The 26,818-nt window shown below is 45.5% G+C and overlaps 1 protein-coding gene across 1 annotated transcript; it reads right to left on the bottom strand.

Moving 5' to 3' along the window:
• Window positions 1–3,752: 3,752 nt before the first annotated feature.
• Window positions 3,753–17,585, bottom strand: LOC139159748 (class I histocompatibility antigen, F10 alpha chain-like). Its single transcript, XM_070737122.1, has 7 exons — window positions 17,460–17,585; window positions 12,465–12,740; window positions 9,773–10,054; window positions 9,136–9,246; window positions 8,213–8,245; window positions 4,784–4,817; window positions 3,753–4,531 (listed from the first exon to the last, which is right to left on the bottom strand). Exons 1-6 carry the CDS (start codon window positions 17,527–17,529, stop codon window positions 4,798–4,800), a joined length of 792 nt encoding a protein of 263 aa, XP_070593223.1. The 5' UTR covers window positions 17,530–17,585; the 3' UTR covers window positions 3,753–4,531; window positions 4,784–4,797.
• Between the last annotated feature and the right edge of the window lie 9,233 nt (window positions 17,586–26,818).

Below are 26,818 nucleotides of genomic sequence, written 5' to 3'. Positions count from 1 at the left end.
AGAAAATAAAAAATTACAATGGGTTTTTAGGTCTCAATTTGGAAAAGGAAGTTCATCTGGTGGGCAGAGTGACCAAAAGTGTGGCCCCCACACAGGCCATGGACTCATCCCTTATGGGTTCTAGAGAGACGGGTGAGTTTTAGGAGGGGGGAGGGTTACAGGCCACTTTAGAAGGAGAAGAGGGCTTGTCCAACTGCTTCCTGTTTTGGGAGATTGTAAATAACAAAGGTTTTACCCTCCTGGTTGCTCAGAAACTTCAATTTCTCTGAGAATCTCCATGGACATTTAGGAGGTGTGGACTTCAGCTCCCAGAATTCCCCACTAACCATCGAGTCACCAGCAACTCAAACTCTCCGTTAAATGGAGGGAGCAGAGGTAATATTGATTGCTGCGGAGGAAGAGAACCTCTCTCTCTCTCTCTCTCTCTCTCTCTCTCTCTCTCTCTCTCTCTCTCTTTTGCATTACTTTTATCTATAGATGCTGGGGATACCACAACGGTCGTAGTGTGAAAAAACAGTCACAAATCACTTTCTTCAGTGCCGTTGTAACTTTGAATGGTCGCTAAGTGAACTGTTGTAAGTCAAGGACTTCCTGTAGAAGAAGAAAGCGCTTCAAAACAAGAATGTGTGGCTGCCTTTGACACTTGTACCTGCCAGTGCCTTCCTCTTGAATACAGGCAGTCCTCGACTTACGGCCACCATTGAGCCCAAAATGTCCACTGCTAAGCGAGACATTTGCTAAGAGAATTTTGCCCCATTTTATGACCTTTCTGGGCACCACAGTTAAGTGAATGAATCACTCCAACCATTAAATTAGTAGTATGGTCGTTAAGCGAATTTGGCTTCCCCATTGACTGCATGTCAGAAGGTCGCAAGAGGTGATCACGTGATCCCAGGATTCTACAACCGTCATAAATATTAACCAGTTGCCAAAAAAGTCTGAATTTTGCTTGTGTGTCAATGCGGATGCTGCAACAGTCATAAGTGTGAATAATTGTCATAAGTCATTATTTTCAGTGCGGTTGTAATATTAGTCACCAAAGAAAGATTGTAAATCAAGGACTACCTGTAAATGTCACCTTTGCTTCGAGTACAGGTACTCCTCTACTTACAACAGTTCACTTACTGACTATTCAAAGTTGCAGCGGCCCTGAAAAAATGACATTTTTCACCATTATGACAGTTGCTTATGACCGTTTCACCCTTATGACCATTGTTGCCGCATCCCCAGGGTTACACTGTCAAAATTCAGACGACTCACATTTATGATGATTGCCATGTCCTGGGGTCACATGATCCGCTTTTGGACCCACATAACAAGCAAAGTCAAGAGCGAAGCCACATTCGCCTAACAAAGGCAACGATTCACTTAACAATTCAGACGACTTTTCTTGCTAGAGTTGTTAAGAGAATCGTTGCCTTTGTTTAGTAACACGGTTGTTAATGGGATCCCGATTCCCCATTGATTTTGTCAGAGGGTCGCAAAAGCGGATCACGTCAGCCCAGGATACTCCAACCATCATAAATATGAACCACGTGCCAAGCACCCAAATTTTGATCACATAACCATGGGGATGCTTCCATGATCGTAAGAGTGAAAAACGGTCGCAAATCACTTTTTACAGTGCCCTTGTAAACTCTGAATGATCACTAAATGAAACTGCTGTCAGTTATACTAAATAGTGATGATTATACCCATTTTACAGATGGGGAAGTCGGAGAACATAACATTCTAAACGATGTTTACTAGTGTAATATTTATGCTTCTAAAAAGACAAAACAATCTGAAGTTATTTATTTTTTGGACTTGTATGCCGCCCCTCTCCATGGACTCGTGGCGGCTCACAACATATCAAAAACAACAATATATAATAATGCATCTGAAATCCAATTAATATAATTAACTAATCTAAAATTAACTAATCCAATTTACGATCTGAATTAAGCACAACATTTCTCTTAAATGAAATTTTTGTTCAGTGAGTTTTGCTCCATTTTACGACTATTTTTTGCCACAGTTGTTAAGTGAATCACTGAGATTATTAAGTTAGTAACAGGGTTGTTAAGTGAAGCTGGCTCCTTCATGGACTTTTCTTGCCAAAGGACACAGGAGAGGGTCACATGACACTAGGACACTGCAACCGTCATAAATATGAGCCAGTTGCCCAGCATCCAAAATTTGATCACATGACCACAGAAAGGCTGCAACGGGCCTAAGGGTGAAAAGCTGTCAGATCATATTTTTCAATCCTGCTGTAATTTCGAACAGTCGCTAAATGAACTGTTGTAATTCGAGGACTCCCTGTAGACTAAACTGAATGAATTTGTGGCTGACTGGTTTATCCTTGGTGCTCATTTTTCTTTCATGCATTTTATTTATTGTCTTTATTTATTTTATTTATTTATTTATTGGATTTATATGTTACCCAGCCACCATTCCCGGCGCTACCAGAACGCATGCGCAGAAGCTCAATCTCACGCAGAAGCACAAAAACCCATAGAAATCGGCAGGTAAGTAGACAGCCGCCACTCATCCCGTCTGCTCGCCTGCTTCACCTCACTGCTCATCCCATCGGGTAGTCCACTTGTCTCCCATCAGCTCCATTGTGCCGCTGCCCGGCCACCGGCCTTACCTTGAGTGCACTCCTCTCCTGCCGAGAAGATGGGCCATCATGCAGGGTCCGAGCTCCAGCTGCATGGCCTGTTTTATTCTCCCACAGTGGCGCAGGAAAGCAGTAGGCAGGCCACGCACAAAAACCACGCCGGAATCGCCAGAATCACACCGGCTGCACGTGCATGGTGCATGGATGCCTGGTGGCAATGGAGTGAGGCTACACGCTCCATTTCTGCCACTGGAACGGTGGTTCCTGCATTCTGGGGTGTGGCCCATCCCTGATGCCCCCCCTCTCTGAGGATTTTAGTTCTTGTATTGATATTTTTATTGCGTTGGCTGACCAGGGCCTCTTATGTGAGCTGGGCAGTCATATATTCTACCTAAGACATAAATTTCTAAAACTTTTGAATCAGTAGAAGAGGCAAAAATATGCACTGAATTCTTTCAAATTTAATTCAATTCAATTTATTAGATTTGTATGCCACCCTTTACCAAAAGCTTGGGGTGGCTCACAGAATAAGTGCTTTCAAGTTTACCTTTTAAGCTTTCAAAGATGTCTAGTCGAAAGGGAGGGAGAGGGAAGACCCCCACCCTTTTCATTCCTCTGTGCCCCCAAAACACCCCCTGTAATATGGGGGACAACTTTCCCATCAATCAGGGTTCCCCCACCACATCATATTAGGCAGCTGAGGAGCCCAGAGATGATCTCCCAGAAGCAGGAGAAGCTGCCCTTCTGCAAGGGGGCCAGGACACCTATGGCTGGTCACTGAACCCCTCTGTCTCCTGAAGAGCCCCTGGATGAGGCTCAAAGACCAGCCACTTGACCAACAGCCTGAGCCAAGGGTGGATTTAAGGGAAGAGCAGCCTCTGTTGTTGCCCCCACAAAGCCAAGACAAGCAGCCATTTTACAGATGACCTTGGTGATTGTAGAGAAACATCCAGACACAGGAACAAAATGGCTGCCTCCTCCCCAAAGGAGCACACAGGAGCCCCCCCCCCTCCAAGTTCTCCCTCCTTCCAAGTTTTGTCTTAGTTTCTCTTTTTCCTCCCATTCAAAGTGAAATTGGAATCGGGGTCTCTGATCAACAGGAAGAGTAAAATGCTTTCTAATTTCAACCTCCTCAGACATGCAACTCAGGTAAGAGTAGAAGAAATCATTTATTTTCAGAAAACAATTTTGGCAAAATTACAATATATGCGGAGGTAGCAGCCTGACAGTGCAATTGATCTCACCTTCCATTTTTCTAAATCATGAAAATCCATAAATGGCAATCTATAAAAAATAAGTATCAAACGCTACACTCTGCATACTGATTATTTGTCAAATTTTGTGTTACCCTATAATTCAATTAACTGCAATAATCGCTTAAAAGTGCATCAATTAATTTAGTGACAAAAATCTCAGAAATAGTAATAGTTTCATGGGAGATTACGTTAAACAGAGAAAACACACACAAGGAAAAAAGAAATAAACCTCCACCTTTATCCCCCACAATCATAATGAAATTAACAACTTAGAAATCTCTTAACGTAAAACCAAGAAACTCTTCATCCTATTCCTCACCCCATTCACTATAAACGCATCTCTAAAATCTCATCTTTAACCTCTAATCTTTCTCCACTAAGAATAATCAGCAGAAGCCCATTAAGGGGGTTTTCCAACCTACAGTACCTATTATAAGCTATTATCTACAAAATCCAATTTGAAATCTTTTGATCCGACAATTTAGAAACACATAATATAGTCTTTTCTCCTCTACTCCTCAATCATAAATTTAAAAGGTTACTGATTCAATGATGAAAGACCCCAAAATCTGTCCTGGTTCCAGCATGCAGGAAGGGTCACCTAAGAGTCCGGCCCAATTCAGGAGAAGGCAGATCCATCTTCTTTCCTCTCTCTTTATGCTGGGAGTGTCCACTACGAAGAGGAAGGAGAAAGTGTCCAAGGGTCAGTTGGATCCAGACAGTCACAGAGCCTGAGAGCTGCCAGAGAATCAGACTTTGGGGGCAGGGAGACCCCTCCCCCGAGCCCCCTCCCCCAAATCCCTTCCCTTTCAGTGTTTGAGGTGAATAGGAGAGAGAAGAGGGACTTCCAAAGTATCTTCACCCTCACTTGGTCCTTGGACTCCCTTCCTCCCTCTCCCCCTCATGTCCCCCCCACTCCACTCACCTGCAAGGGGGCTGTTAAATGGTCTGGTTGCTCCCTGGATTGGAGAGAAAGACACAGAATGAACCAATGTCTTTTCCTGTGAGGAGGACAAATCTCTCTCTTCACCATTAAACTTCTTCAGCTTCACAAACTTCTCAGAGGATGTAAAACTTTTTATTAATTAATTGAGCTTCCACCCCAAATATCCCATTAAGGTGACTCTAGGCAGCTCACAGTAAAATTAAATAAACTGCCATGTAGAACATTTAAATCAATAAATAAAAACCAGATTCCCCCATCAGATCATGTTGCCTTTGGTCTGACAACAAGATCATGTCCCGTGTGTGATTGTGGTCTCGAATCAGACCCAGGACGATATGGGAGAGACCCACAGACACCAGGGAGGCCATGCACTCCTGGGCTGCTTCTGAGGCCAAACCCAGGGATGGCCGGTTGAAGTCTCCCAGGAGAATCATCATCCTGGGCAACTCCATGCCAACCCTGAGATGGTCCCCAGCAGCTGAGGCAGGGAGGTGGCCATGCATCAGAGAGGCTGGTACAGAAGCAACAGGCCCAACTGATCCTGTGAGTCTACGGAGAGGGGTGGCATACAAATCTAATTAATAATAATAATAATAATAATAATAATAATAATAAGAAGAAGAAGAAGAAGAAGAAGAAGAAGAAGAAGAAGAAGAAGTCAGAAAGAAAGAGTCATAATCAGAAACCTGGGAAGCAAAACTATAGTCTGGAGGACAGAAGGAAAAGGGGGGACATGATCGAAACATTTAAATATGTTAAAGTGTTAAATAGGGTTCAGGAGGGAAGTGTTTTTAACAGGAAAGTGAACACAAGAACAAGGGGACACAATCTGAAGTTAGTTGGGGGAAAGATCAAAAGCAACATGAGAAAATATTATTTTACTGAAAGAGTAGTAGATGCTTGGAACAATCTTCCAGGAGACATGGTTGGTAAATCCACAGTAACTGAATTTAAACATGCCTGGGATAAACATATATCCACCCTAAGATACAATACAGGAAATAGTATAAGGGCAGACAAGATGGACCATGAGATCTTTTACTGCTGTCAATCTTCTATGTTTCAAAAGCCCGAGTGCGAGAAGAGATTAGCAGATGACCACTGCATCCCACTTCCTCTGCCCTGGACTCTCAGTTGGGGCCAAACATTAAACCCAGGTGAGGACATCTCTGAGAGAAGGACACCCCCCACCCTCCAGAGTCAGTCAAGTCTCAAAAGAGTCTCTAACCACTAGGGATCGTGGCATTGCCAGTGGTTTCCCTATTTCCCCTCAAAGACTTGAAGGCTTTTTCCTCCAATGGTGGCCAAGGTGGACATGCAGACTCTGGGCTGCCTCAATCCCCCTGCCTAAATCCAACAGGGAGAGTTTCCCTTCTCTCCAGAATGAACCAATGAGAAGAGAGAGGATTTTGTGACACTCAGCCAGCTTTCGTGCCCAAGGCAGGACTCGAACTCATGCCCTGATCTGGTGCCCTCACCACTAAGCCAAAGTGGCTCCAATTATTCTTATTCTTCCACCAGAAGGAGACTCAGAGGGCCCCCAGGGAGGATGAATTGGAGAAGCTTTAAAAAGTGGGGGCCTTTCCCTCTTTCCATCCTTTCTTCCACCCAAAGTCTTGCAAAGAGACAGAATGGCTGAGGCAGCAGCAGGAGTCGCTCCCTCCCATTTACCCTTCCCTCCCTTTCTCTCTCTCACACACAATCAAAGACTCACAAATACATGGAGAAAGTTTGGACCAAATTGCTTTGGCTAAAAGACAACAAAAATAATTATTAAAATTTGTATGTATATCACACAAAGCCAGAAGGCAGAGCTGACCTAAAAAATACAGATGGATCCTTCTTTTTGTAACCAGTTCTTACTTAGAGAGCCTTTGTGATGGGAGACCAAGAGGAGATCCAGCTGGCATCCCCCAAAACTCCTTTTCCCTCATTGACCCCTTTTGAGGCCTAATTTTATGGAGCTTCTGCCAAGCCTTTCCTTTCTCCCTATTTGGGAAACACAGCATGTTCTCAGTCAGAGGGACCTTCCACCAGCTGGATCTTCTCACCTTCTTGGAGGTTCCTTCTCCCAAATGTTTCTCCTTGAGGTTTGCAATTTCAATAAATGAGATCATCCAAGGGCATGGGGTGAGGTATCATCAGTACGCAGATGATACCCAGCTGTACATCTCCACCCCATGCCCAGTCAACGAAGCAGTGGAAGTGATGTGCCGGTGCCTGGAGGCTGTTGGGGTCTGGATGGGTGTCAACAGACTCAAACTCAACCTGGATAGGAATGGCTGTGGGTTTTGCCTCCCAAGGACAATTCCATCTGTCCGTCCATAACCCTGGGGGGGGAATTATTGACCCCCTCAGAGAGGGTCCACAACTTGGGCGTCCTCCTCGATCCACAGCTCACATTAGAGAAACATCTTTCAGCTGTGGCAAGGGGGACGTTGGCCCAGGTTCGCCTGGTGCACCAGTTGCGGCCCTATTTGGACCGGGACTCACTGCTCACAGTCACTCATGCTCTCATCACCTCGAGGTCCGACTACTGTAATGCTCTCTACATGGGGCTACCTTTGAAAAGTGTTTGGAAACTTCAGATCGTGCAGAATGCAGCTGCGAGAGCAGTCATGGGCTTACCTAGGTATGCCCATGTTACACCAACACTCTGCAGTCTGCATTGGCTGCCGATCAATTTCCGGTCACAATTCAAAGTGTTGGTTATGACCTATAAAGCCCTTCATGGCATCGGACCAGAATATCTCTGGGATCACCTTCTGCCGCACAAATCCCAGCGACCAGTTAGGTCCCACAGAGTTGGCCTTCTCCGGGTCCCGTCGACTAAACAATGTTGTCTGGCGAATCCCAGGGGAAGAGCCTTCTCTGTGGCGGCCCCGACTCTCTGGAACCAGCTCCCCCCGGAGATTAGAACTGCCCCCATCCTCCTTGCCTTCTTTAAACTCCTTAAAACTCACCTCTGCCGCCAGGCATGGGGGAATTGAGGCATTCCCCCCTTCTCCGGGCCTACACAATTTATGTATCGTATGTCTGTGCGTATGTCTGGTTTAATAATGGGTTTTTTTAATTTTTTAAATTTATTAGATTTGTTGTGAATTGTTTTATTATATGTTGTGAGCCGCCCCGAGTCTACGGAGAGGGGCGGCATACAAATCAAATAACTAACTAACTAACTAACTAACTAACTAACTAACTAACTAACTAACTAACTAACTAACTAACTAACTAACTGCCTAGCTATAATGAAAAGGGGGCCCATCTTCCCCAGCCTGGTTCTTAGGAGGAAGAGGAAGATAGCACATACAAACACACACACATACACACACAGACCCCTTCAAGTGGTGGAGCCTTTGGTCCCTACTCTAAGTAGGAGACTAAACGGAAAGAGGACAAATCACTCACTTGATGCTGCTCTGTAGCCATCCTGACGTCTCTCTGCAAGGACAAAAATCAGTGAGAGCTCAAAAGAATAAACCATATATGTACATAACATATATTATTATAATTATAACAACAACATATTAGCAAGAGCACTTTTTGACAGAGCCGCCATATTGCCCCCACAATTCGGGTCCTCATTTTCCCCACCTGAGAAGGATGGATGCAGTGAAGGGCTACCAACATTTTTACTACCACACTGTGGGCGTGGCTTATGCAGGACACCTGGCATTTTCTTTCTGCATCTTTCACTGCAAATTGTGTGCTCTGGGGTGGAGATCCAGTTTTGCTACCCCACTACGTTCCCCCCCCCATCTGGGCAGTAGCCCACCCCTGCATGGAAGGCTAAGTCAACCTTCAGCCAGTGATGAGATTTGAACCGCTGACCTGCAGATCTAGCAATCAGCTTTAGTGGCCTGCAGTACTGCACTCTACCCACTGTGACACCTTGGATCTTCTACGGAGAGATCATCCAAACTCTGTCTCCATAGAAGACATTTCACAGTCGCTTTGTCTCATTAACAAAGACAGGAAGATCTTCAAAATACAAATGTGTCTCCTGATTTGCCCCAAGAGAGACCTGCTGCCTCCGAGGTGGATGGAGGGGAATTGAGGGAAGCAGCTGGGAGGGGAGGGAGGTTCCCATGGAAACCCTTCTCTGCTGCTCTTTGGTCAAAGCCTTTGAGGGGGACAGAGGAACTGGGAGGCCTCTTCCCAACTCAGAAGAATCTCAGACTCAGCTGAACCGAGACTGGAGTCCCAGCAAGAGGCTGAGATCTCAGATGCTCCCCAAGAGGGCTGGGACAACAGGACAGGAGGAAGCCCAGAAAGAGCTCCCCAAGACTTGGGGGAATCTCCCCATCTTCCCCCCCAAAAAAGATACTTACTGAAGAACACCACGATCCCAGCAATACCAGCAAACACACCCACCACAACCAGAGCAGCCACAACACAGCCGATAATGATGAGCGGAAGGTTGGATTTTGAATCGGTGGGTTCTGAATTGAGAGAAAGAGCAATGAAATTTGATTATTTCCTGTATCATGGTGACAATCATCAATTAAAAAATGGATTTCAATTTGAGTTTTGGAGCTTTGGGAATCCAATGTACGATAGGGAAACTTCTCAGCATATGCAGAGTTCGTTGAGAGGGGGCTTTTTTCCTTGGGTTCTTTGATTCCGATTCTTCTACTTTAAGAATTGTAAACAAAAACAAATCTGATTCCCAGCATAACTGCTGCTTTTCTGCTGGGAGGAAGAACCAGGGGAGGCCTAAGAGAGGATCTAAGGGCATTTCATCAGGATCAGCCAAGTATTGTGATGGGATTCTGTAGTTTCCTTTCTATCCCCTGAAGTCAGTTCTAGGGTCTAATCCCTGCAGCTTCACCAACCTCAAACACTGGAAAAACCAATGGATAAAAGCTCAGGTATGTTCACATCTGGACACACCTGGGGTCAGATTTCTCTCCCACCCCCCTCCAGGCTGCCCAAGAGCCCAGCCTTTCCCTCCCTGCAGCCTCTCACCCTTCAGCTCCAAGTCCAGAGGATCCTGCAGGCCGTCATGCTCCACGTGGCACCGATAGCGGCCCCTCTCTTTGGGGTCGATCTGGATGCTGATCCAGTAGTGGTAGGTCCCATCCGCATTGGGGGCCAGAAACCCACGGAAGGTGTCCTGCAGCCAGACCTCCCCGTCCCTCGTCCAGGAGGCATCGATCTCCCTGGGGTAGAAGCCGTGGACCCGGCAGACGTGCGTCTCCATCCCATCCTCCACCTCCGTCCTGCTGCTCATCGTCACCACTGGAGGCTCTGCGGAAACACCGGAATTGACTCTGAGCCCCTCCAGAGACTGAAAGGTGGGTGCGAAAATCAGGGGCAGGAAACTCTCCCCCTATTTCCCCCTCCACACCTGAAGCATCTCAAGGGGTTTTGGGAAATGCTCCGAATCTGGAAAATGCTCAACCACAAGAACTCCTGATTTTGAGTCCTTCCCAGGGACTCAGCCTGAAAAACCTCCGGCAGCAAATTGAGGGTCCAAGGAAATTCCTCTCTGTCTGCTTTGACCTCTGGCTGATCTTGGGCTGCTCCCTTCAGGGGAGGGAGAGTGGAGATGGTCTCTTAGGTTCCCTCTCAAAACAGCCACAACACACAAGATTCTCTCTACTTTCTGCATCCTCTTCTGCTCCCCTGAATCTGAGGCTGCTCCAGGCCTCTTTTCCAGGGGACACAACCCCAATTTTGAGGGCAAGAAAGATCAAAGGGAATCTCATACTGGTCAATTTGGAAAAGAGATTTTGTCTCTGAAAAAAAAGGGGGGCAGAGAGAGATTGAGGTCAATAGGAAGAGAGAGAGGGTCCTCTTCCCCAGGCAGGGAGGGGCTGTTGGCAATAATATAAATCTTGGACTACATTCACAAATAGCATCAAGTCACAAGGGCCTGTTCCCACTTTGGTCTAACCAGAAACAAACCATGGTTTAGTGCAATGTGGGAATGAAGCCTTGAAGGGCCACAAAGGAATATTTTCCTCAGCAAGTGGCCCAGTCTGATCTGGACACCTGAAGGGTTATTGGCCTTTGAAATGAGCTTGAAGTCCACAGTCTTTGCAAGGCCCTGGAGAAGATATTGAGACTTCAAGTGACCAGATTCATGGATTTAAAAGAAAACTGAATCTTTGGAAAAACCAAAAGGAAATCCTGAAATGTTTCCACTCCTGTTTGGGCTTGAGAGGGAGGAAGGACGCCAGGAACTCTCAAATCTAAGGGGAAAACCACCTGGAAGGACAGTTGAACTAAACTGACCAGTGTCTTCCCTCCCTTTCCCCACCCAGGAATGTCGGGGGAGTGGATCCTTTCTCTGCATCTTCTGCTCAGCCAGAGATCTTCCCTTTGGAGGAAGAGGAAGATCCTCCTGAGCTCCAGCCTGATCCTTCCCTCGAGAGGAGATTCCCTGATCTCCCCATGGGGAAAATGGACTTTTATTTATTTTTTCTTTGATTAGTTTTCTTTTGCTCCTTTACTTTATGTTACCTTCTACTAGTTTTTATCTTTTGTTCAAAAGGTTTAATGCAAATTATATTTAAAAGTTTAAGAGGCAAACAGGAAATCATTAAAATTGTATGGAGAACCCAAGAGAGGCTGATGTCCCAAAGCCTTTACATGAATCAAGGCAGAGCAACCACATCTGGAATACTGGGAGCAGTTGTGGCCAAAAGACCCCCAAAAGGAGAGGAGGGAGCTGGAGAAGGTCCAGAGGAGGCGACTCAGGCGAGGGGACGGGGGAAGCAGCCTCCCTTTGAGGAAAGGTTGGGACATTTGGGGCTCTTTAGCCTGGAAAGGAGGCTCCCACTAGACCCACAGGTGCTTTCAGCCCCTGCCCCCAAACAAGGTTCCTTGAAGGTGAATCTTGTCCCCCAAAGATGGCAGAAGGGGGGGCTGCTGAAGAAGGCCTCCCCCCCCTCCAGGGCAGCCCCACCAAGAGGGCAGGGCAGGAGTTCAGCCTGAGGGACCAAGGATGGGAAGCCACGAAGGCTCTGAGAGACTCTGGAAGGGCCCCAAATGGAGGATCCTTTCTTCTCTGTCTTTCCCTCAGGATTGGGAGGATCCTGGCCCTGTGACCCCCCCCCTCAAGAGCCCCCACCCCATTTGGGTCTTCCTGGCCCCTCCTTCCAACTGTAGGATGAACAGAAGCTCCTGGCATTTGGGGGGCCTTTGTCCCTCCAAATAGGGGGTGAAGGAAAGAGGGATCTGGTCATCCAGGTGGATCTGCACTTGATCCCTTATTTCTCTGGGGTGGAAACAGAGAGAAGGATGAGGACCTGCTTGCCCCAGAATTTAATTAGGATCTGCTGCCTTTTGGAGGGGGGGAGACCTGTGATTCCCTTCCTCCCCCACAGCAGGAGATCCACCAAGGGCAGACCCTCCAACTTTCATGGGGGGGAGGGGAGATTTCGGTCTCTTTTTACCTCAGTTTATATCAATATCAACATTCAGAAAGACAAATTTAAACATGTTTTCATTAATTGCAATTGGAAGAACATGTCAGCTATGGAGGCAAGGACAATCTTATATGGATTTTAGAAAAAGAATAAATATATTAAAAAATACTTTTTAAAATGTGTGGAAGCAGCCTCTCCCTTTGAAGGGACCCCCCCTTTCTCCCCCCTCTGGTTCCTGGGGAGGGGAATATGGGGCCGGAGGAGCCACCTGACCCATCACTCACCTTCACTCTGATTGTAGCGACTCCTCAGAATCTCCAGGTGATGTCTGAATATCTCCTCAGAGTCACGAGCTCTCTGGGTCTCTCCCTCCCAGTATTGGGGATCCTCCTTCCCCACCTTCTCCATCCAGGAGACTCCAGGCTTCATCCTCCGGCTGTTGCTGTTGTAGTAGCTGAAGACCTGATCATCCACATAACCCACAGTGACATAGTGGGGCTGCCCCTGACTGGGCTCCGAGATGGAGGTGAAGAAATACTTCAGTGAGTGGGAGGAGGCCCCTGGAAGGGACCCAGAGGGGCAGAGTTAGGGGGCTTCAGTCAAGGACCCTGATGCTCTATAGGGCATGGAAGGCCCCATTCTCAGGTCTGGAAAGAAGGAAGAAGAAGAGAACTGGGGTGTGTGTGTAAGGGGCGGAGGAGGAAGAAAATAAGATGAAAGGGGAGGGGTGATGGGAGAGAGAAAGAAAATGGGATGGAAAGAGGGAGTGGCCGAGAAACAAAGGAGCATCTTCTGGAGGGCTTGAGGGGTTGGTGGGGGTAGAGAGGAAAGCAAAGCAAAGGAAAACAGAGACAAAGAGAGAGAAGGACCCCCAAACTTTTTGTGCTCCCCTCCAATTCTCCCCCCCTTCTAACAGGGCCTCCCTCCACCCCTCCCTCTTCTGTGTTGCATAGTCTCTGCCCCAAGGAGGCTGCAGAGGCCCCACAGAAAGAAAGGGGGCTCCATCCCCAGAAGCCCCAAAATAGCAGGAACCCCCACCTGGCCCCCCCAAGAGGAAAAAACAACATTCTGACTTCACTGAGGCCCAACATGGATTGTGAATAGGTGCAGATTTGGGGGGGAGGGTTATAAAATAGGGAAGGGGAGGAGGGATTTTGGGTGAGACCAGAGGCCGTGGGATCCTTACAGGAAACCCAAACTGCTTCCCTGGGAATTATGGGGAAACAAAGTGGGGAGTGGAAGGATCAATAATGATCCCATATAGCCCCCCTAGATCTTCGTCCTCACCCACCCACCCTGATTGGGAAATTCCCCCTCCCATCCCAGAGTTCAGGCATCCGAACAGGAATTGGCTTTGAACCCAGGACTCAGTGGGGCTCAACCCCATAGCTTCAGAACTGTCTTCTGCCGCACGAATCCCATCGGCCAATAAGGTCCCACAGAGTTGGCCTTCTCTGGGTCCCGTCGACTAAACAATGTCATCTGGTGGGTTCCAGAGGAAGAGCCTTCTCTGTGGCGGCCCCGGCCCTCTGGAATCAACTCCCCCCAGAGATCAGAACTGGGCCCACCCTCCTTGTCTTTCGCAAATTACTTAAGACCCAACTGTATCGCCAGGCATGGGGGAATTGAGACATCTCCCCCAGGCTTTTATAGTTTTATGTATGATATGCGTGTGTTGCATGGATTTTAAATGATGGGTTTTTTAGATGCTTTTTTAATATTAGATTTGTTTACATTGTCACACTGTTGTTGTTATTGTTGTTGTGAATTGCCCCGTCTTCGGAGAGGGGCGGCATACAAATATAATTAATAATAATAATAATAATTATTATTATTATTATTATTACCTTGAGCTATGGAGGCCCAGTGGTTAGAATGCAGCATTGCAGGCTAATTCTGCCCACAGCCAGGAGTTCAATCCTCACCTGCTCAAGGTCGATTCCTTCCTAGTTCAATAAAATGAGGACCCAGATTGTTAGGCTTCGAGTGGGCTTGAAAGCATTGTGAAGTGGTATACAGGTAGTCCTCCACTTGTTGCAACAGTTCATTTAGTGACTGTTTGAAGTTACATCATCACTTACGATCATTGTAGCATCCCCATGTTCTTCACATGATCAAAATTCAAACACTTATGACGACTGCAGTGTCCCGGGGTCATTTGATCTCGGTTTGCAAACCTCTGACAACCAAACTCAATGGGGAAGCAGATTCACTTAAAAACCATGTCACTAGTTAACAAGTGCAAGTGATTTGCTTAACAAATGTGGCAAGGAAAGTGGCAAATGGAGGCAAAACTCACACATTTCTCACCCATAAATTCTGAGGTCAATTGGGTTCGCAAGTCGAGGACTAGCAATATAAGTCTAAGCGCTGGTACTATTGCTGTGCCGCAGAAAATCTGTGACTATCCATCCCAAGAGAGAATAAATGAATAATTTCAGCCACCCAATTAGGGTCTGAAAACATAATTCCCAGGTGCTGCCCATTCCCTCCAGTATGGTCTCCCAGTCCTTCTCAGTTCAAGGCAAAGGCCTGGGCTTCCTCCTTCCTCCTCCTCTCCACAATTCCAGGGGCTGCTCAGGGCTTTTGGGGATCCCCAGATCCACTTCCTGCTCTGGGGACATTTCAGAATCCAAATGGATCAGAATATAAACAAATCAATTACTCTCCATCTAGAACCTAATAATTTGCTCTCTAACAAACAATTTGGTTTCAGAAAAAAACTATCCTGCAACCTGCAGCTCCTCCACTGCAAAAATATATGGACAACTCATCTAGATCAAGGGAAATCTACAGATGCAATTTATATTGACTTCTGCAAAGTCTTTGATTCAGTGGTCCACGACAAACTACTCCTAAAACTCAAATCCTATGGCATCTCAGGATCCCTCCACAGCTGGATTACAGCATTCCTGTCAAACAGACAACAAGTGGTCAAAATAGGAAGCACCATATCCACCCCCGTCCCAGTTAAAAGCGGTGTTCCCCAAGGTAGTGTACTGGGACCAACGCTCTTCATTCTCTACATCAATGACCTTTGCGATTACATCACAAGCAACTGTGTCCTTTTCGCCAACGATGTAAAACTCTTCAACACCACCAATAACACAACTACTCTCCAAAAAGACCTTGACACTGTTTCTGAGTGGTCTAACACATGGCAACTCCAAATCTAAAACTAGCAAAATGCTCTGTCCTACACATTGGGAAGAAGAATTTGAACTCCAAATACGAACTGAATAATCAAATTATCACAGATAATCCCCACTCGGTTAAAGACCTTGGTTTACTAATAACAAAAGATTTAAGTGCCAAAGCCCACTGCAACAATATAGCCAAGAAGGCTTCAAGAGTTGTAAACCTAATCCTCCGTAGCTTCTGCTCTGGCAATCTCACACTACTTACTAGAGCTTACAAAACTTTTGCCAGACCCATCCTCGCATACAGCTCATCTGTTTGGAACCCATATCGCATCTCAGACATTAACACCGTTGAAAATGTTCAAAGGTACTTCACCAGAAGAGCCCTTCACTCCTCCACTTGAAACAGAATACCCTATGAGACTAGACTTTCAATCCTGGGCCTAGAAAGTTTAGAATTAAAATGCCTTAAACAAGATCTAAGTATTGCCCACAAGATCATATGCTGCAACGTCCTGTCTGTTGGTGACTACTTCAGCTTCAACCACAACAACACAAGAGCACACAACAGATTTAAACTTAATATTAACTGCTCCAAACTTGACTGTAAAAAATATGACCAGTAACAGAGTCAAAGCGCGGCACTCATTATCGGACTCCTTAGTGTCATCCCCAAACCTCCAACACTTTACCCTTAGATTATCTACGGTTGACCTATCCAGATTCCTAAGAGGTCAGTAAGGGGCGAGTACAAGTGCACTAGAGTGCCTTCCGTCCCCTGTCCTATTGCTCTCCTATATCTCCTATACATTTCTTCTATTCCTATATCCCTTCTTCTATTCTTTCATTGATATGTTCTATTACTATACCTTCTTTTCTATTCTTTCTTAGATATATTTTACTATGAGTATCTCCTCTATAACCTTCATCATGTATTTTACATATACCCACTAAAAAATATGACTATGTATGTATTGGACTAACTAACTAACAAACAAACAAACAAATAAATAAATAAATGAATAGATTGGACTCTCCATGATCCAGAACCTGCTTCTTTCCCTTGTGGGGCTGAGCAATGAGCAAGTCTGAAGTCTGCCTGAGAGGCAAAACGTGTGAATGTAACTCAGGTTGGGCGTCCTCACAATCCTGAATCCTCCTCAAGTAAGAAATGACACGTGTGACTGTAACACAGGTTTGCATAGGTTTGCCATCCTGACAATCGTGAATGTGCCTCCAGTCAGGAACAGCTGGTGAGTTTGGGCCTGTCTGTGTCCAAGCAAGTGGTTCATTTCATGGTCCCCACCCAGAGGTGATTCCTTTTACCTCCAAGCAGCTTATTTCATCCTTAAATTCCTCCCAACCTTTTAAAATGTCTTTTGAAAAGTTGCTCTATTGATAATTTCTCAGCGCAAACAGCCAGAAACACCCCATGTTCCCCATTACCAAAGAATAAATAATACATTCTAAATATTTTTTGATTTTGCAAACTGTCCCATGTTGGGAGCTTCTGCAATGGGAGAAGGAACCTCTTGGGGGGCAAATCTCTGCCTGCCCCATCCCAAAAAACGCTCTGGGGATATTGGGGTCCATTTTAGGACCAAGTGGTGGTGGGGATCAGGAGAAAGTGACAATCAGGAAGGAGGTAATTTGAGGAAGATTATTAAGAAGCCCTTCTCTCCAGACTCTCCTGCTGTATTCACAGGACAACTTTAACCCGAATTGATCCACTACACCAGCATCTGCCAAGACACGGATCCCATTAGAGAAACCAGCCGGGTCTTTCTAGCACCAGAAACCCCAAAGAGCCCCAAAGCCCCTCCCAAGGCAGGAAAGAGGATCCAGGCGGAGGGGTTGGGCGAAGACAGAGAGGAAGTTCGTGAATTGATCTGATCACCTGCAAACGCCAGTTTCCGACAACCTCCACTTGGGAGAGGAAAAGAACTGCTCTCGGGGCGCCCAGAAGGACTTGACTGACCTTCCCAGAGGGGCTCTCCTGGGGGCGGGAGGGGGCAGAGGCAACGGAGGATCATCGAGGACCCAACTCTTTGGGACCGAATCTCAAAGTGGCCAGAGGGGTGGGAGGGGGAGCGGACTAGAAAGAGGGCCGAAACACCCAAAGCCCCCAGAGGGACTCACCATCGCAGCTGTCCCGGAGGGCGACCGCCAGCAGCACCAGAAGCCAGAAGGGCGCATTGCGCAGAGCCATCCTGCCCCGATCCTCAACCCCCACTCCGCTCTCCGGAAAAGTCGCAGGCAAATAAAGACTCGCCCCGTGTGACCAGCAACGCAACAATCCAGGAAAAGGCGGCGATTGGGCAAGCTCAGCCAGTAGAAGAAATGTATCCCCGTGTCGTCATTGTTGCTAGGCAGACGTCCAGGCGCAACCGGCCAGAGAGGAAAGCGAAAGTTCTATCTGGAAATCCCCTTCCAGGGATTCCGCCTCTTGGGAGGAGGGGCTGGGAAAAGCGAGCGGATTCCCTGGGCCTGTGGGGGAGGGACGCAGGCGAGGGGGAGGGGAGACCCTCGCAGTGGGGGATCAGGTGGAGCTACCAAAAAGCAACGCAGTCTTGGTGTCTACAGAGGAGCAACAACATCAAAAGAAGCAGAGAAAGGACCATCCTGGTTTATCCTGCACTAGTGAGGCTCCTCTTTGCCTGCTGGTCCAGTTCTGGTCTCCATGATTCAAAAAAGATGCTGAGACCCTGGAAAGAGTGCAGAGAGGAGCCACAAAGATGATGAAGGAAGGTTGAATGGGATGGAGAACCATTGAGAGAACTAGGGAGGCCCAGCCTGTCCAACAGAAGAATTTGGGGAAGGGTGTGTGTGTGTCATAATAACTGTCTCCCAGCACTCGAGGGGCTTCCCCAGAGAAGAAGGGATCGACCTGTTCTCCAAAGCACAAAGCAGCAGGACACGAAGCAATGGGTGGAAGAATGTGAAAGAGAGATCCAACCCAAAAGGAAGGAGGAATTTCCTAACAGTGAGAACAGTCAATCAGTGGAATAACTGACATCCAGGAATTTTGAGAGCTCCATCACTGGAAGTTTTCCAAAACAGACTGGAGAACTGTTAGACTGGGATGGTATTAGGTCTCCTGCCTGGATCTGAGGGTTGGACTAGCTGACCTCTGAGGTCCTTTCCAGCCCTGTGAGTCTGTGTTTTACCTCAAACATCCCAAATGATCTTCTCTCTGGCTAAAAATATTCAAAGGCTTTTTTTGGTGGCATCTTCAAAGAGAAAATATGTCTTTCTATGGGAATATGTCAGTGGTATCAAATACAGTGTATAAATTCCCTATTTCTTTTTATTTTCTAGTGTAATGAATCTTTTGGAAGCTTCAAACTCTTCTCTTTTCCCACAATAAACTAAGAGGGCTGCTCGCTCCTTTGCCGGTTCTTCTGGAGACTCCTTGGGCTAAAGTAAATTTATTTATTTATTTATTTATTTATTTGACTTGTATGTCGCCCCTCTTCGTCGACTCCCTCTTCCAATTACACTTATTATTATGATTACCAAATTCAGTTGACTTTACATTTCCTATGCAGTCACCTTTCCACAAAGCATGTACAGAGTGGAAACTAGGTCCTCTCTGTGGAGAAGAAGGGGGGAGTATAGCTTGATAGCTGGAGAATATAAAATATAGAACATAAAAGAATATAAATCTATGAAAATCTTTCAAAAGGTGGGAGACTCTCAACAAGGCCCTAAGAATTTCCGGAAACTCAGATGAGCTGGAGAATGGCGCCCCCTGCTGGTTTGCAGCTTCTCCTCTCACTTAGAATGCTGGAGGGAGGGGCTGTGGGGGAAGAGGAAAAACCATCCCACTAGTCTCAAATACTGTTGATGCACTGAGCCAGTGATGACTAACCTTTTTTTTCCTTGGGTGCAAAAAGAGCATGTGTGCACGCTATCGCACATGCATGAGTGCCCACACCCATAATTCAATGCCTGGGGAGGGCAAAAACAGCTTCCCCCGCCCCCTGTTGCTGATGCTGTTTTGGCCTTTAAAGCTTTTGGTGGAATGAGGTCTCATCTTCCGGATTACATCCATCTCCCCCATCAGCTCTAGCAGAAGAGGTATGGTGTGGCTACGTTAAGGACTCCCATGTAGTGAGATCCAGGAGATGGGCCTTTTCTAGCCACCTTTGATGTCCTCCCAGAAGTCCTTTAAAATATGGTTGTGTGGATGAGCTTGAGGATTTCAAGGAACTGGTGAACTTGCAATTGGACAACATTACAGTGTCAAATGGTTCCTTCTAGTTGATTAGTAATAAAATGCTTTGTTCAAAATTGCATATTTTTAAAAATATTAAAATAAGATTTATATTTTAATATAGAAGATTCTTAAAATAAATATAAAAATTAAACCAGAGTATTTTCTTTTAGGAGTACTGGAGAAAGAACTTGAAAAGACCAATATAACTTCATTGTTATTATTGACAGTAGTGAGAGTAGCCAGATTAAATGCTTTAATCAAAGAAAATAATACATCCAACTTTATTTCCGCTTGGAAACCACTTCCGGATTTTGTGCTGAAGCTAGAAAAATATGATACATTGACTTTGAATTTTGCTGATCAGAAATATTTCTTGTTATAGAAATGGCTAATGCATATTAAGTTTGCAAAAGTAAAAGATTAAGGCTGTAAGGTTATTATTTTTATTCCATATTGTTGAAAAGAACAGACAATATTATTCCTTGGGAGGTGATAGACAAGTGGCATTTGCTTTTGTGGCCAATAAGGGATATTATCTCCCAACCCACATTTATTTTTTTCAGCCAAGAAGGCACCAAGTGCTGCCATCTTCCTTCCACCTTCCAAAGACCACCACTGATGAAGAAGGGATATAGTTGATTTTAATACTACATTTTTCCTTTTTCTGAGTTTTCACTTTGGAGGCAACGTAAATAGAGAACAATGGGAACACGACAGGACTCAACCTGCTGGATGGTTTTTCTCCTTCCTTGAGCAGAGGAGCTGCTGAAGCTGCACAATGTTTTCACAAATTGCTGAACACGGGCTGCAAATGCATGCTTGACTTTGTGACACTCCTGGAGGCATTGAGGGACTGGCACTTTGTCTGCTTCAGATGGGGGGAGAGAACCATGGGCCACGTTGCCTTGGATCCCATTGGCAGTCAGCCATTTTAAGTCGACTGTAGGGAGCCTTCCGCCATTTTAGGGACTGCAGGCAGCATTTGTAACTCTGCACAGTCTGTCAAGGAGAGATTCTTTAGGCAGGCCCTGCGGTTGCCTCCAACCTCAGGCACCCGGACTTTGGCCTGGAGCGGATAAGAAATTGGGCCCTGAATCTGAGAGAGATGCTTTTCCCTTCACAAAGGGGCTTCTTTGCCCACCTGAAAATTGGAGGCTCCCGGAAATTCAGAGAAATCCAATCAATCAATCAATCAATTCAGGCAAAGCAAAGAGGGCTGAGAGAGAGAGAGCAGTCTGCCCAGAAAGTTGCTACCAGTTGTATTGTTTTTGTCCTGTCTGTTCAAGGCCTCTCCTCAGGCACATCACAACAACATTGCCTGTTAGACTGACAATGGGAGGTTCTCTCCCCCCCATCTGAAGTTGTGGTGTGAAACAACTGAGGGTGTGTATTTTTGTGTGAAAGTAATGCAGTTAGAAGGGGATTTTTTTCCTCTAACATTATTTACAAGGAGTATTATAGGTAGGAGTAGCTGTGGAAAAGCATGAGTAGTAACAGTATTGAGTGGATGTGGGTGTGTCTGTGTGTTGTCTAGGGAACTATATTGTTAGCTTTTATAGAATAACAGCATTGGAAGAGAACGTGGAGGTCTTCTAGTCCAACCCTTTGCTCAGGCAGGAAACCTTATGCCATTTCTTATGCGTCTCCAGTCCACCAAACTGAGTAAATAGTTAAAAGAACCTGAAACAGGAGCCCAAATTTTTTAAAAACAATATTCAAACAACAATAAAATCAAAGTATTGCCCACAAGATCGTATGCTGCAATGTCCTGCCTGTGAAAGACTACTTCAGCTTCAACCACAACAACACAAGAGCACACAACAGATTCAAGCTTCATATTAACCGCTCCAAACTTGACTGTAAAAAATATGACTTTAGTAATCGGGTTGTCAAAGTGTGGAACTCATTACTGGACTCTGTAGTACCATCCCCTGACACCCAACATTTTACCCTTACACTGTCCACGATTGACCTCTCCAGATTCCTAAGAGGTCAGTAAGGGGCGTCCATAAGTGCACTAGAGTGCCTTCCATCCCCTGTCCTATAGTCTCTCTTATATCTCGTATTTCTTCTCTACTATATCCTCTAACCTTCATTGTGTATTATTGTGGATTGGACAAAAGAAATAAATGAAATAAAAATAAAATGGATTAAATGCAAAGCTTGAACAATACAGAACCACGATTCTAGGTGGCATTTCACAACTGCCAAACCATATGGTCTACGTATTCCCTTTTCCATCTAAATGTGTATCTTCCTTAATGCTTGCAAATGTATCCCAGGTCTTCCAGAAGACACTTTCTGTTGTGTAGCTGCTGAGAAAGGAAGTTCTCCCTCACATAAAGAAACAGCCTTGACTAAGGAGAGAAAAACACACTTCCTTAATTTTTTTTTAAAGGAGATCCACCCTCCCTTCTTAAAAGTGCAAAATCCCCCTTTAAAATGCTACTCATGAAGCCCAGAATCCCAGGCAGCCCCGACTGCACTTAAATTGAAGTCCTATAATATCAGATTTATTTTCAGGTTACAGAGTCAGCAATGTCCCCAAGAACATCAACCAAAATAAAACCTTGCCTTCAAAGTGTGTGTGCGTGTGTTTTTTAAAGAAGAGCACACAAAAGAGTTGTTTATTTGGTCTGAGGAAGTCATGTATCTCATTTTACCTTTGCTACCGGTTCGGAGATATGTGCACTGCTTCTCCCCATGTGCATATCATCTATGATGACGCTCAGGTGACTGGACAGAGTCTCCCGTCACTGCCGCTGGTGATTCTCCGAAACCGAGGGGAACCGGTACCAACCCACCACCGGTCCAAGGTCGAAGAGCCAGTTCAAGGTCTTCAGCAGGTCCAAGAGTGAAACTCAGACCCTCCTGAGGTAAACTCTGTTTCCAGCAAAGAGAAGGAAGCCAGGCCAATCTCTTACACAGGCTGCAGCCAACTGTCAAGTCACCAGAATGTTTACTCTGTTGCTAGGCAACGACCAATAGCACCTCAGTTCCGCCCTCCTTTTCACAGGACTTTATAGTTTCATTTGAGACCAGGCTGTTTGGGGTCCCCTCCACTGTTTACTGTAAGGTGCGCAGCCGCATGGCCGTGCGCCCAAAAATAACCCCCCCGCACCCTTTTCCAGGGCCGCGCAAGGAGCCGAGCGTTGGAGTTGGGGGCGGGGAGCGACGAAAGTGCGGAGGCCGGCAAAGGTTATTTTAAATGTCGGGCGCGCGTCCGCACACGCTCCCCATCCCCCTGCCAGCCCGCAGTAGACAAACGCGGAAAGAAAGAGAGCCACGCGCCCCCCCCACACGGCACCTCCGGTCCCCTCGCGCCCCTGCCCTCTCGCCGCTGCCTCCCGCCCGCCCAATCCGACCCTCTCTCCGGGTTTGTCCTCTTCCGCTTCCTGCCTTGGGGCGCGGTTCCGCCTGCAGCGCTGACTGTAACAGCCATGGCGGCTGCGGCTTCTCATCCTCCTATCCGGCGGCTAGTGAAGGGAACGTCCGCCCTGCCCCTCTCGCAGTCCCGAAGGTTATTTGGAACCCAATCCCCCTGCCAGCTCGCCCGGAACATTCAAAATAAGAAAAACCTTCGCCGGCCTCCGCAGAGAAGAAAGGAAGACAGACAAAGAGAGAACAAGAGAGAGAGCGCAATAGACAGAGCGAGAGAGAAAGAGGGGGAGAGAGAGAGAGATAGCAAGAGAGAGAAAGAAAGCGAGAGAGAACAAGAGAGAGAGAAAGAAAAGAGAAAGAGAACAAGAGAGAGAGAAAAGAGGGAAAGAGAACAAGAGAGAGAGAAAGAGAGAGTAACAGACAGCGAAATAGAAAGGAGAGAAGGAAAGTGAGAAAAAGAGAGAGAGAAAGAGGGGGAGAGAGAGAGAGAGAAGAGAGGAAGGAAGAGAGTGAGAGAGGAAGAAAGAGGGAGAGAGAAAAATGATAGAAAAAAGGGGAGAAAAAAGAGAAATGAGAAAATGATTGAGGCACAGAATAAGAGGAAAGAGAGAGAAGTGACTCTTGATTTAAAGCATATGGTAAAAAACACTTAAATAATAACAGGAAAACCCCCCAGCCCTCACCTGTTTTTGAAAATGGTTCAAGAGTTCTCTCTCTCTCTCTCTCTCTCTCTCTCTCTCTCTCACACACACACACACACACATACAAGGGGGGGGGGAGACAGGGATGGAAAAAGAGAGGAGGTGTGAGAGAGGAAAGGAATGAGAGATAAAGGGAAGAAGGAGAAATGAGAAACAAATGAGACAGAAAAGTGAGAGAGACAGGAGAGAGACCCAGAAATGAGAATAGTGGTAGAAATTTGAGGATGGATGATTGATTAATTATGGATTGACTATGGAATATTGGTAAAATATATATTTAGGTGTTATATATTATATTATATAAGGGGAAGAGCCTTCTCTGTGGCGGCCCCGACTCTGGAACCAGCTCCCCCCAGAGATTAGAACTGCCCCTACCCTCCTTGCCTTTCGCAAACTCCTTAAAACCCACCTTTGTCATCAGGCATGGGGGAACGGAGATATCTCCCCTGGGCCTATATAATTTATGTATGGTATGTTTGTAGGTATGTCTGCTTAAAAATGGGTTTTTTTAACTATTTTAAATTTTAAATTGTAAATTATTAGATTTGTCAGGAACTGTTTTTATTGTGTTGTGAGCCGCCCCGAGTCTACGGAGAGGGGCGGCATACAAATCTAATAAATATAATATATATTTAAGTGTTGTTTAATATTAGGATGTATTAATTAAAAAATTGGATTATAATTTTAGAACTATATAGAATTACATAGGTAAAATTAATGGAAGATACATATGATAAATAAGGGGTTTATGATATGTACTGTATGATTTTATGAGTTTGCATTATGAATTTAAAATATACTTGGAAATGTAGAAGTGCCAGAAAATTAATTGAGTTTGGAAATATTGAATGAAATTATAGAAAAGTATAATTTATGGAAATATATTAATTGGTGCATTGGTGTTCAGATAGATTTTCATAGTATTACTAGATTACTATAATACTATGATAAATATTTAAGAAATGAAAATTTTAAAGCATGGATTTATTAATAGTTGTGTTTTTGGTTTTGCTGGTTGTTTTAGTAGTAATAGATTTTGGTTTTGTTTTATTATTAATTTATTTTAATAAAAAAGAAGGCTATTTTTTCTTATTCATTCATTCATTCATTCATTCATTCATTCATTCATTTATATATATATGCTTCTTTGCCGCCCAGTCCCAAAGGGAATGCTGCTCAGACACTATACTTTTCCGCTCACACTGAAAAAAAATTAGAGGGAACATTGGTCACCTCTCTCCCTAGGGGGTATCTGCCATTGGACTGGATAGGGGGACCCCCCTCCCCTCTTTGAAATAAGGCCATCTTCTCTGGCCTTGAAAGTGTCCCTCCAGTTCCCCCTCCTCTCAGCCTTCCGGAAGGCCCTCAAAATATGGTTCTGTGCCCAGGCATTGAGTTCCATGTCACATGAATTTCTGGCTGAGAGGTTTTTCCTTTGCCTTTTGTGTATTGAATTTATGCCTCCTGTTCTTCTACTGATATTTTTATGGTGTGGGCCCAGAGCGCTTGTGTGAGCTGGCCAGTCAGAGGTGTCTAATAATTAAAACATATTTCTAAAACTTTCCAATAAGTAGAAGAGCCTCATTTTGATTTCTCAAAAAATGCTTTAAAGCAGCCGTGTCCTATCTTTTGGCTTGCCTAGGCAGTGTTGAATGAAAAGGAATAGTCTTGGACCCTATACTAAATATATAACACGGTTAACTCATCTAAATAACAAACTTTCTTCTTATATATATTTTTATTGAGCCAAAGGTTTTGTGGGGCTACATTACAAGATGTCCAGAGCTGAATGTCGTTTATGCACATTTGTAGGATGGGCACACCTGAAGTCCACTTTTGAGGCTTTCAAACAAGGCCACCTCTTGAAGGCATCTGGGAAGCCCAAAAGGAATTGGGGTGAAGGTCCCAGTGCTTTTCACTCAGCCAGAAAGAACCTCTGTAATATGGGGACATCTTTCCCATCAATCAAGGGTCTCCTCACTCTTGGGCCATGTTGGGCACCTGAAGAGACCAGAGAGGATCTCCCAGAAGCAGGAGAAGCTGCCCTTCTGCGAGGGGACCAGGACGGCTTTGGCCAGTCACTGAACTCATGTCTCAAGGTCCCCTGGACGAGGCTCAAAGACCGGCCACATGGCCAATAGCCTGAGGCAAAGATGGATTTGTGGGGAAAGCAGCCTCTGTTGCTGCCACCACCAAGCCAAGACCGAATAGACACTTTACCGAAGATCAGCTGGTGATGCTAAACATCTGGACACAGGAACAAAATGGCTGCCTCCTTCCCAAAGGAGCACACAGGAACCCTCCCCAGTTCTTGCTCTTTCCAGGTTTTGCCTTGGTTGCTCCTCTTCTTACCACTCAAAGGGAAATTGGCGTCTCCGATCAACAAGGGGGGTAAAATCCCTCCTATCTTTAAACTCCCAAAACAGTCAGCATCTCAAGCAAGAAGCAAACAAAAGCATTTATTTTCAGCAAACAATTTTGGCAAACTTTACAATTATATATACAATAGTTAACGAGGTAGTAGCTTCATTTTTCTATAGCATAAAAATCCATAAATGACAATCTGGAAAACTGGGATCGGATGGTAAAGCGACATGGCAATCACTCGTTTCCTTTGTTCAGCCTTTGAATTTGGGGTCCTGTGGTTCATCGCTTCCTTCTGGCCAGGCTGGATGGCCTTTGTTCAAAATTCCCTCCAGCATCCCATTCTCATCTCCAGATATTAAGTTCCTCTATTGAAGAAGCAGGAGATGGTTTAGTGACTTCAGTTCTTTATTGCTCATAGCATAGTTCCTGGTCAGACTGGAGTGAAAACATCCAACTTCTTAGGACATATAACCTTGGTGATGGTAGAGAAACATCTGGACACAGGAACAAAATGGGTCCCCTTCTCCCCAAAGGAGCACAGAGGAGCCCTTCCCCCCTGAGTTTCTTCGCTCCTTCCAAGTTTTGCCTTAGTTCCTTCCCTTCCTACCACTCAAAGTGAAATTGGAATCGGGGTCTCTGATTAATAAGGAGGGTAAAATCCCTCCTAATTTCAACCTCCTCAGACATGCAACTTAGGTAAGAGAAAAAGAAATCACTTATTTTCAGAAAACAATTTGGCAAAATTACAATATATGTGGAGGTAGCAGCCTGACAGTGGAATTGATCTCAAGTTCCGTTTTTCTAAACCATGCAAATCCATAAACGGCAAT

The sequence above is a fragment of the Erythrolamprus reginae genome, chromosome 2 (assembly GCF_031021105.1).
Source record: "Erythrolamprus reginae isolate rEryReg1 chromosome 2, rEryReg1.hap1, whole genome shotgun sequence".
NCBI lineage: Eukaryota > Metazoa > Chordata > Lepidosauria > Squamata > Dipsadidae > Erythrolamprus > Erythrolamprus reginae.
This window is presented reverse-complemented; position numbering and strand designations above follow the sequence as displayed.

Excerpts from the sequence above, each read along its gene's own strand:
- LOC139159748 (XM_070737122.1), bottom strand. The coding sequence starts at position 17,529 with ATGGCTCTGCGCAATGCGCCCTTCTGGCTTCTGGTGCTGCTGGCGGTC. Across the intron at positions 9,247-9,772 it reads TCTGGACTTGGAGCTGAAGG|AACCCACCGATTCAAAATCC; the intron begins GTGAGAGGCTGC and ends CTCTCAATTCAG. Across the intron at positions 8,246-9,135 it reads TGGGATCGTGGTGTTCTTCA|AGAGACGTCAGGATGGCTAC; the intron begins GTAAGTATCTTT and ends TTGTCCTTGCAG.